The following is an 11,763-nucleotide window of genomic DNA, read 5'->3' on the forward strand; positions in this document are numbered from 1 at the left end:
AAAAAATCTATTTGGTTTTAAAATTATATCATATTAAAAGATATAGAAATCAAATCTATAGTTGTTTTAAATTTATACATATTAAAAAATAATTTTAAACTAAAAAAACGTAATATCTGAATTCATATATATATATATATATATATATATATATACATTAAATATAAAAAATAATCATATTCAAATTACTTATATGCTAATTCTACATATAAGTATGAATTATACATGTGTACATTTTTGTATTATCATTTTATATTCTTGAAAGTACTATATATTATTACATTGATTTTAAGGTATATATTAGTTGGTTTCTGAAGTTTAAATAGATCATTATGATAATTTATTGATAAATATAGTGACTCTATGCTATATTGGTTATAGAGCAGATTTTAATAATGTCATTTAGAAATTTGTTCTATTTAAATCAGTTGCATAAAATGTAAGTTTTATTTTTTAAAATTACTAATTTTAATATTCAAATATAGTTATATATACAGTGCCATAGTTATATACAAGTTAGTTAATTATTTTATTTATTAAAAAATTCGTGCTTTATGAATTTGGACCAATTCAATAGCTTGTTATTATTTATTTAAGTGTTGTAAAAAGAATGAAGCTACACCATTTAATATTTATCTTTTAAATCTGAGTATGTTTGCAAGTTTTTGAATTATTTAGTGAGTTGAATTTAAATTTTTATACATATTATTTTATTATTTTATAAGTGTCTTTTGTAACACCCTTGGTAGTCTAATAAAGTTGTTGAAGTCTTTCTGGTACAAAATTGTATGATTAAATGGAGCAACACCACCATTGTACAAAATTGCAAGTAATAACCCATGCAACTTGCAATTGGAAATATGTAGTTTTAAAAAGAAATCATATGTAATTATGTATAGTATAAATTGCTTCATATTCTTATAGATTTAATCAGAGTAAATGTATCGAATACAACATTTGGAGAAAATAAATGAATATTAAGAATTTTATGTTCGAACAGGATATATTTTATGCATTTGATATTGTGATATGGGTCATCATTAAACACACACAAGATGCTACACAAAATAAAATAAAATAAAATAAAAATTGCAGAAGATAAATTCTTATGTTGAGATTGTAAGCATTGTTTGAAAACATTCTTATCACATACATGGAATATTCCAACTTAAAATGGCCATTCTATCTGTTGAAATCCTAAAGCAACTTGGTCAAAGTTGGTTTGATGAGCTCTCTTTCTCTGATCCCAATGGGAAAATGGTGATTTCTCAGCCAAGAATCCTCATATTCCATGGCAATTATTCAGCATGATGTTTGGTTTTTAAACAATTAAAAACCCACCATAGTCAAACATTAAGATCATTGCATGGATTCCATTATATGCAGTTGTAAATAATTGCCCAAGAAAATCAAATGTTGTAAGCTCATTTTTTGCTTGTACACATATGTGTATGGTGTACAACATCCAATGTTATTGAACCCACTTCATTAATTGTTCTTATTTTATTCATTCCTTGAATAATACATACCAATTCTAAAATATCTCAATCATTAAATTTAATTTTTAGGAATTGCTTATCTTTATAGTGATAAGAACAGAGAAGGAGAAAAAGGAGACTCACGTTGGACCCAATATCAAAATTCCGATCTAAAGGGAGCATCAAATTGCTAAACATGTGGAAATTGCCCCTTAGATTAGGTTTCTACATCCATCCACATTTCATCCAAAGGCATTGCGACGGTGAATGAGTTGGATGAAGTTTCGGGATGAAGCTGGGGGATGAAGTGGTGGGAAGAGGTACAAGACGAGAATGGCAAAAGGAGAAGGAGAGCCCTAAACCCTAATTGAATCGCCATCTTTCCTCAGGCGCGACTCCTGAGGCACGGCAGGGCTCTGATTCCCACACAAGCAATCAGGCCGAGCATCGGATTTCAAGGCCTACTTGTCGGCCCTACTAGCGTCCCATTTTCTAGATTATTACAACAAGACGTCTTGCTTGGTGGCAGAGTACCGCAAGAGCTGTGCTAGCCTCTCTCGCTTACGAAGCAAGGAACGTGTTGGCGTCGGAAAGCCCAGTTTGCCGGCTATGGCAGAGGCTTGACTTCACGGACAAGCGCATCATTGACAGTATTCGTTGTTATTGTCGTCGTCGTCGTCATCGTCCTAGTAACCGCAAGCTCTTGGCTTGGGATTGGCCCTGCTTGTGCACAGAGTCGTATTCCTCCGCCCACGGATCCTAGTTGCACCCTGAAATATCGTAGCCTCGAATTGTCAGGCGACAGATTTGGCTGTGCACTGCCGCAGGCCGTGGGTATGCCAGGAAGCTACTCACTTTGGCCTTTGATCGGCGTTGCTGTTGTTGAGCCGAGGGTGGGACGTTTTTGTGGGTAACTTTTTAACGTGTGCGTGATTTCGGGATATATGTGCGTGGTTGTTTTCTGGAAATGTTGAATGATAGGCACGCAGAGTAAGAATGGGTGTGGCAGGGCTTATTGATTAGCATTAAATTCAGGTGTTGGGTGTAGCGAAGTGGAGATGGGGATGCGGTGTTTGTTGATTGGTCGATTGGCTCTCTGTGTTGACGTCGTATCTGACCTTGGGTCCATGTGTTTCTTGCTCTTCATTTCATAAACGAGCTTCTTCACCATGGGCGTGTGTTTGGGGCTCGAGTCTGGACGACTTCACGACTCCATGTTAAGGATCGAGGTGGTCGGTTCTGCTTGAAGCATTCGGTTTTACTTCATATGGAAAGCGCCAATCTGTCTTTGATTACTGACTGACCCGCACATTCTTAAAAAAAAATTGCTTCCCCCAAGACAAGGATGCAGTACACGTCCGTGACGAATGTGGGTTTTTGCGTCACCCACGCAGTCGCACAAGTAGGGTTCTCTTCTAAATTCTGGTGCATCCTCGCCTCCATGGCGAAACCAGACATGCCTTATTTAGCACATTGCTCACTCAAGTGCTATTCGGTAGAGCAAGATAGGATGTACGATGTCTGTTCTTTTGGGTTGATGAACGCTTGATATATAAGTTTTTTTGGAGCTTGATGTTCTTGAGGGATGTCTTGTTTCCTATGCACGTGGTCTCTCTACCCATTCACTTTTTCTGCAGTTCGTGTATTTTTTGTTAACTGGAAAGCTGGAGACTGCTTGTGTCGAGTTTGATGCCGTTTGCTGAGATCACTGCCAGCCAGGAAGTTCGTTTTAGTTCGACTGTTGGCTGCCTGGGGAGCTTGGGTAGTGCAGATATCGATGTGGATATTTAACAACTAGTTACGGATACATGTTACATGCTGTTTCTGCGTTTTTCATGTTCGCATATCAACACGTGGCTGCTATTCCCAGCGCAGAAGGCAAGTGTTATGATTATATTTATTCATCAGGCGTTTCGTTGCACCAAGAGAAGTGAATTCATTATGGATTGCAGAATACTCGTCATCTTTGGAGCGATGTGTGTCATGATGGCGGTATTTTGTGATGCTAATACGGTCTTGTCAATGTTTAGGGGCAAAGGTGCAACTATGCAACATCCCTGGTGCGAGCTCTTGATCGCGTAAGTGTTGCTAGTGCCCTCCACCCCTAAATGTTGGCAAGACCTAATTGGCGCACAACATTGGGACCGACGCTGGATCAGCAGAAGTCAAAAGACACAATTGTGAGAACGGAAGTTTGAAGTTGTAAAGCTGAAAATTTTAGTTGACGTGGCCGAGGAGATAGCGGACATGGCTTGTTAACTTTCATTTGTAGTTGAGGTGAATGAGACTGCACCAAGTTTTCCGCATGTACTATGCATGCCTATTGGCTTCTTGGTATCTTGATGATTTTAGTCCACGAGCTATGTGAACATTACTGCCTCGTTTCTACGCAACGTTTTCAGTTTTGTCCTATCTGCTAGTCCCTGAAGTTAGTGAGTTTTGGAATTTTACTGACTACCAATCCACACCCACTGTAAATAGCTCTTTAGAATATTAATTTGATATTTTCTTCTTGTCTAATATTCATCTAGTTTTCGTCTTGGCTTTCAAGTTAACTTGTTTGTTCCTCCATTATTGAAAATGCTCCACTATGTTTTGCTTACTCTACTGATTGAGGTCACTGATTCAGCCTTTGGAAGGTAATGTTACGAAACTATAGTTTGGAGAGTCAATCTGTCACGGATAAGACGAACAAGTGTTCGTCATTTGCATGTGTAGCTCAAATATAATCCACAAGTTGGCTTGTAATAATGGCTTATCTTCATTGGTTGTTAGGCCTGACATAGGTAAACAATTCTCATGGCTAGTTTTGTGTCGAGAGTTCTCATCTGCGGCACTCTTTTACTTGATCCTTTTCAGTTTTCTTGTGTCGAAGGAAAATCTCACCCATCTCTTCATTGTATGCTCTAGAATCTGATTCCAGCCTCACCCGGTCCAAATTCTCACTAGTTACAAATTCTTTTGACAGGTACATGATTCCCTGCATGTGCAAATGTTTTCTCTCATATATATATATATATATATATATATCCAAATATGCATATACTTATGTGATAGAAACTGAAGATATTCGAAATCTTTGAAGATTTGGTGCAGGGTTGAAAGGGAGAGTCTGTTTATATTGCACTCAAAAAATGTTTCCTGTGAAACATTGGATAATCAGTTTTGGCTTGTTTTCATGAATTTGTTTTATTCAGAGGCCTCATTGGAATAATTTTTTACTTCTAAGATATCCTTGAAGCAATAAGATTAATTTCCTTCCATAATTGATGATATCAATTTTAACATTCCATAATTGATGATATCAATTATGGAATGTTAAAATTTTAAATATTTTGTTAAAGCATATATTTGATAAAAATGTATCATGGACATACATGGAAATTCTAGTAAATATTTATATGATTAGGTAGGAATAAATAAAAGTAAATAAAAGTATTTCATAAGATCTTTTAGAGTAGCTTCCTAGAAGCTTCATAGTTGCTGCTTGACTTTACATGTGTTTGTAGTTGATTGGTAGGTTAGAAACTTCATCAACAAGTTAACCATGTGTTGATAGTTTGTGGAACAAGCTAAATATGTGGTGCATACATAAACAACTTGCCTTGTAAGTTAAGACATGTGGCTAGCAAAGTTAACACATGTTGGAGATCCTATAGAATATCGCCACATAGTTCCTAGTTAGAGAGTATATATAGAGGCAAGAGTAAAGTCTTTTTCACTCTTGTCAATGCCTTTTTAGTCTTTAGTCTTGTTTCAAGATTTTCTAGTCTTCTTGTTTTTGGCAGTAGCCATTCTAGTTTAATATTACATCATTTTTTGAGTGACTTTTTAGTTTTCTTCAATGATACAAGAATGTATTGATGACTTTCTTTCTTTGAGATTCATGTCTTTGATATAATGTTATATTTATTAAAATATGATATTATATTATCTCAAATTTTACAATACATACAAATCTTATATTTCAAACACACATTTTTACTCCTATAATTACTGTCATTAATTTCTCAACCACATCTTAAGATAAAAAAATACCAAGTTAATATTTAAAATTGTCTCTATAGAAACAATCACATTAATAGATAAGTCCTAAGTACTAAAGATTACTAAAAATGTGATAAAAATATTATAAAACCTTATATATTCTTGAGGTGATTTTTTTTTTTTTTTTTTTTTTTTTTTTTTAACTTCAATAGTTCATATCTCATGATTGGACTGCCCAAACAAATCAAAAAATTTCATGAAGTATTGATGTACTTTTAAAAACTACCACTACAAATTTCAACTGCAATTTCATTGTGGATCTTGAGATATAGCTAAAATCCTAATAGTAGCTTTAAACCCTTGGTTACATATACCTATATGCAATTTTCTTTATATCTTACAAAATAAGTACTCAAATATCATAAAATTTTGATATATAGCTTCTTAACCTAACAACACACACTATTGAAAACTTTGAGCTAAAAATTCATCTAGAAACATAAGATATGGCTCCAACCATTACTATCTACAAAACAACTAACTTACTACCTTCAAATTACATATATTGTCTTCAATGCTTTATAATTCCTTCATATAAACTATAAATGCAAAAATTCTTTCACAAAAGACATAGGTCTTGAAATCACCCTTGCGGCTACACCTCTTGATCTTCAAAATCTGTTTTAAAATTCTTTGTATCCTCAAAAGAGCAACAATATGTTTTAAAAAGACACCTTAACTTCTAATGGCTATAATTTCATCACCTTAACTCCAAATCTTTCAAAATTTTCACATAAATTGTAGCCCAAATCCTAAACCTTACAATCCTTGTTTTTGGTTCTTGAATGCTCTTTCTAAAGTTGCCAAAACCTTTGTTATGGTTGGAAACAACCTGTTGAATGCCTAGTGGAGATGACCTTTGACTGATAGGGATGAAGATCTTCACCTTTTTCCTTCATCCATCCATATCTTTTTGTCTTCCATCCAAATGAGTTTTTTAGAGGTTTGGATCTTCATCTTTGAGCTCCAATCTTTTCCTTAAATTTTATTCTAAATCCTATATAATTTAAATACTATAATCAACATAGATAAAGTTCAAAATAAATTTTCTTCTATAAACTTTCTTTAAATTAACTTACTAACCACTCTAATGCACATATTTACAAATATATTCCAATATTTACAAATATATTATATTTTTTAGTTAATTTTTACATACTCTAAAAAATTACTATACAATATGAGATTTTTATCCTTGATATCTTAACAACAATAAAGATTGTTCAATATATTATCTAAATTAATATATTTTATTCTAAGAAAAAAAAACTTAGTTTATATCCAAACAATTATTTTCTAAGCAACTCTTATTTTAAAATAAAAAATATAAAAATATTTAATTATTTTTTATCTAAATTATTCTAAAAAAACATGTTATTTCTATTTCTATTTCTATTTTATTTATATAAAAAATAAATATATTTTTATAAACTTCTAATAAATTCAAATTCAAAAAAAAATTTAATATTTCTAAGAATGCTTTGTAATTTTTTATAAAACACAAGCATTTAGTTATTATGTACATAAATAATAACTTTTTGGATATTAGATATTTTAGATTCAATAAGAAATTTAAGTTTTCACTTTGATAAATTGAATAACATATATTATAAAAACATTATCAAAGACCTTTTTTATATTAGACATATTTGTTAAGTTCAATTTTTTTTAACATTATTTCTTTAAGCTTTTTCAACTACTAGCTAATTCAAATTATTTTTGATATATAGATATATATATATATATATATATAATATTAATAAAAATACATCAATTACTATTCATTTATATTCTAAGCATTTTAATGCATATTGCTCACACATTTAGACCCTATAAGCACACTCAATATATATTCTTCCTACAATGGATTCCTTAGAGTATACTTATTACTCTTAATTTGATTTTATGAGTAAGAAGTGTATTTTAAAATTCATAACTAATATGAAGTCTTAGAATTATATGAACATTAATTTTAATAAATAATTTAAACAAATGTCAAATTTGGATATGAAATCTCAAATGTTAAGGAAGTGAAATATGGTAACTTTCAAAGCTTGTGATTAGTTGAAATTGAGAACCTAATTTTGATTGACTTTCTAGTTAAAAAAATGAGATAGAATGCACTTACTTTTTACATGAAATGAATCACATTATTCTTTGGGATTTGTATTAAGCCCACCTTTAGAAACAATCTAAAAAATATTTAAACATTTATATTTAAAATTGTTAAAAATATTCATTAAAATTCAAAAAACCATTTTTTTAATCTATCAAAATTGTCACAATAAAGATTGCAGCTATCATATTTAGAATTATGATAAAAAGAAAATAAAAATGACTTGGTCCATGTGATAGGTATCTCTCTTAATATTTTTTCCAAAATTTCTAAAAAACTTTATTTTACCAAGTGGAAGATCTTTGTAAAGCTTATGAACAATGACGTTTCCAAAGGACTTGCATATATATAAAGACTCCCTCAAACTTTACTGTATCAAAGAGATTGAAAACAACACAACAAATACCACTACCTTCTGTTGCAATTGATAATCACAAAAATTACAAAATGATTATGACTTGAATATCCTACTGCTAACCAATGTTCGTAGCAACAGAGCGACAATCCAAATTCTGGAGCTGATCACTCCTCACTAACGCATCTAAGATTCAGTCTGAAGGGCTAGAGTTGGATACGATGGCACTGAGGAATAGCTTCAATCTATTCTAATGAGAAGCAATGCAGCAATGTGAACTGTGATTCTACCAAAAAGTATTGTACCTCAAGCAGTGCCGTTGTGAGACAAGAGTGTGAGTTGCTTGGCATTTTGGTAATTAGGGTTTGGAGCTGCAGGGATTGGCACCTGTTGGGAGTCTTGATGGGTGTAAAACTCTACATGCACCTGGATAACTGCTACATCTTGTGATTGTCTTTGAATGCCCTGCACAATAGTTCACATGTTAGAGGTCGCTTGGAGATGATAAGTGGTTAAGTACAAGGTAAGAATGAGAAACAGAATGAAAATCCTTCGACACTCACATCTTCTGCATATAACCCAATTCTTGCATCCTTAGAATTTGAGTTGCCTGTTAGACTCTCATGCAACGTGAGACCTCTGCACATTTCAGAGAATGGTTTAGCATCCATGACCAGAGCTGAAGCAGATGATGGGTGGGTGGCTACAGCCAAGAGTGACCATGATGTCCGAAACTGAGATTTAGCAATCACATATTCGTCGAACACACATACTTCACAAAATTTGCTAATAGCAGCAGCAGTGTATTTTCTTACTTGTTGACAAATCACGAACTCTAAAATGCATCACCCAGCGCAAGACATAGATTAGTTTTCTTAATGTACATCGTCGAAACTCGCGTATATATAGCAAATGTGCTCACCCTGTAGTTCTCATTCCTTGAAATAATCAGACACCGGTGCAATCTTCAGAAGCATCGTTTACTCCAGCGGTGCATTATGACCTGCAATCAATGTCAAATTTGCAATCACATCGAGAATCGAGCCATGCCGAACCAAATGGGCTGATTCATGTAAGGCATATGTCACCTAGTCAATACAAAAGCCATAGAAATGGGGTCACAAACCCTAGCAATTTCAGAGCCTAAACTGGACGAATCGTAATTGGAGCCATTGCTTAGATAATCTGTCTGCCGCTATCATCACGCTCTGTTCAGATCAACAACTGGGGTTCTCCTTTCACTCGGTTGTAATTCGTCACCTGGATGGGTGTTAATAGTTTGAGTCCCAGCGAGTAGATACTAAACCAGAGACTATTAAAGTTCAGCCCGGGAAACTCTATCCACGGCCTATGGTACTTTTCACCTAGGTGTGAAGATTTCCCAAAGCTACACAAGGTTCCTGTCAATTGAGTTCTCACTCTTTACGTAACTAATCTCAGTCTGAGGTGCGAAATTTAGGTGGGTGAGCATTGAGGGACAGTTTGTGTTGGCCTTTAATTTCGTGGCTGGGCGGAGGGAAGCAATGCTGTGAGGTGCAATATAAATCTAACTACGGGTGTAAAACGCACAACCGTGAAATGGGTGGGAAGCATTTGTACCTCAATGTGCGGGATCACGCGGTGCGGTTGTGAGACAGGTGCGTGAGCTTACTGGAGTTGTGAAACTGAAGGTTCGGAACTGCAAGGGAACCACGCCGACGTTTAAGTACTGGATCACGTTTTCGGACGGCGTGTGCCTTTACTTCCTTCAGCAGGTATGAGTGTGCACATTTTTAAACGGATACCTCGTTTGTAATCAGATCTCTATAGAGAACCGGCCCAACGCACAATGTGTACACCTATTACCGCAACGGCACCAGTTGCCTATCCGTGCTTTTTGTGCCTGGATTGGTTTAAGTGATTGATCGCCCTGCAATGTTTGGTGCATAAATTGAATTCTTGCCTTCGACATGATCTCCATTTTGCACCCAAGTTTTGCAAATTGAAACATGTCTACCGATCAGCTAATGGTCTGCGTTTACAGATTGCCTGTAAAACGCACAAAGGTCAGCAGCACACCTCGCCAGGATGACAGTGGATTCAACTGCCCCACCTAGGAGACGGCCCAAGGGTTCATTTGGGGTTCAAACCCCAGTGTCAGGTGAAGCAGTGATTCTTGAATCTCCACCTAGAAATTATGAAGGCCCGAAGTTCGTCGCTAATTTATTATCATTGGACCGGCGACATTCGAAATGGGTACACGAGAATTGCCTAACGGATTGGGCCTATTTTTTTCTGCGGTTTTTTGAATATTCAGGTTAAGTTCTCTTAGTCTGTCTGTCCTTTTTTTCTATTTCTGAATCCTTGAAAACTACGGATGACTCTTTCTGAGAAGTGGTATCACTCAAACTCAGCTTTCACCGAAGTTGATTATCTTGCGTTTTACGACCCAGCCATAGTTGCTAAATTGTTCGGTTCCTTGCTGAATAGTGCTTTTGCTCAAGTTTTTTCGTGTCTGAAATCATAGGAGTACTGCTTGCAAGATAAGTGAAACTAATATCTGATGGTCTTGTAAGGATTGGAGCCCAAGAATCGATTAAGTCTTCTTGCTTCACTTCTGGCTTGTTCCGATCCTGGTTAGCTGAGACGTGATCATTCTTCTTTCAGGTGATGGATTATTTTGGTTGCCAGCAGCAGCAGCCTTCTGGATATCTCCATCGGCTGGGACTCCTGATACCCGTATGTTTGCTGCAAATCTTTTTGTGAGCTTGATATTCGACCTCATTGTGGTTGGCTCCATTAAATCTTTTGTGCGAAGGAGGCGACCGTCTTACAATAGGGGACACTTAGTTGTTGTCTCACTGGATAAGTGGTCTTTTCCTAGTGGCCACTCCACGCGTGCCGCGATGGTTATGACCCTCTTCTGGCTCTATACCCCACTGTGGCGCTCCCTGATAAATCAATCCTGGTATCCTTATTTGGCTCTTAGGTTTGAGAACAACTCTTCCATGGCACTGTTCCTTCTGCCATTGGTAGAAAAGCACCTTTTGGTTATCGCAAATTGTGCGTTTTCGATTTGGGCGTTGGGCACAATCTGTTCTCGAGTCGTGTTGGGCAGGCACTACATTCTAGATGTAATTGGAGGGGTAATGGTTGGTATGCTTGAGGCCCTTGTAGCACATTTTTTCTTGCATGTGCCTACCAAGGTTTCAGAGTTGCAGCATGCTTATCTGCTCTCTAAGTACGTCTAATACGTAGAAGTATTGTAGAGGATTTTGATGGCTGGAAATTTTCCACTTCCTTCATTGAGATGAATAGAAAGATCATTGAACTGACCAGGGGACTTCGTGAATAGAAGTTGCGTCGCCATAAAGGTAGCCAATAGTGCGGGTTCGATTGTCAGTTAAAGGTACCTCAAGTGCCAGTGCTATGATTCGAAGGGGACATTATTGCGTTAGATGTGTTCTCCTTTTGCATGTGTTCATAGTTCACACATTCTTTACAGGTCTGTATTGCAGAGTTTTGATGATACTCAGGGCCTTGCATGAATAATTCTCATTGCCGGGTTATTTGGAACTTGATTCAGGAAAGTATGCAAATTGAATTTAGTGTCTTACAGAGGATAGTTTCGTTGAATTCTTTTAATGAGTCGGTCAATGTTTTATGTTGTTTCCACGTCTCTCAGACGTCAACAACTAGGCAAAAGACCGTACTTGGACTAGAAATCCGCCACATATGCGTAAATTGTACACCTAGGAGAAAATAAATTTCGAACAAAGTTTTTTTTA

At 35.4% G+C, this 11,763-nt stretch overlaps 1 protein-coding gene and 1 long non-coding RNA gene across 3 annotated transcripts; one reads left to right on the top strand and one right to left on the bottom strand.

Annotated features, from left to right (window-relative positions):
- Positions 1-8,031: 8,031 nt before the first annotated feature.
- LOC149986597 (uncharacterized) lies at positions 8,032-9,004 on the bottom strand. Its single transcript, XR_016500066.1, has 3 exons — positions 8,919-9,004; positions 8,560-8,635; positions 8,032-8,461 (listed from the first exon to the last, which is right to left on the bottom strand). It is a non-coding gene; the product is annotated as an uncharacterized LOC149986597 (long non-coding RNA).
- Positions 9,005-9,608: 604 nt separating this feature from the next.
- Positions 9,609-11,763, top strand: LOC112274749 (putative lipid phosphate phosphatase beta). 2 transcript variants are annotated; one of them, XM_024504467.3, is made up of 3 exons: positions 9,609-9,750; positions 10,020-10,292; positions 10,643-11,763. In XM_024504467.3, exons 2-3 carry the CDS (start codon positions 10,064-10,066, stop codon positions 11,224-11,226), a joined length of 813 nt encoding a protein of 270 aa, XP_024360235.1. In that variant the 5' UTR covers positions 9,609-9,750; positions 10,020-10,063; the 3' UTR covers positions 11,227-11,763. The 2 variants fall into 2 exon arrangements, with proteins under 2 accessions (XP_024360235.1, XP_024360236.1); XM_024504468.3 differs by having other exon boundaries at positions 10,020-10,136.

This window comes from Physcomitrium patens, chromosome 22 (genome assembly GCF_059467195.1).
Source record: "Physcomitrium patens ecotype Gransden chromosome 22, ASM5946719v1, whole genome shotgun sequence".
NCBI lineage: Eukaryota > Viridiplantae > Streptophyta > Bryopsida > Funariales > Funariaceae > Physcomitrium > Physcomitrium patens.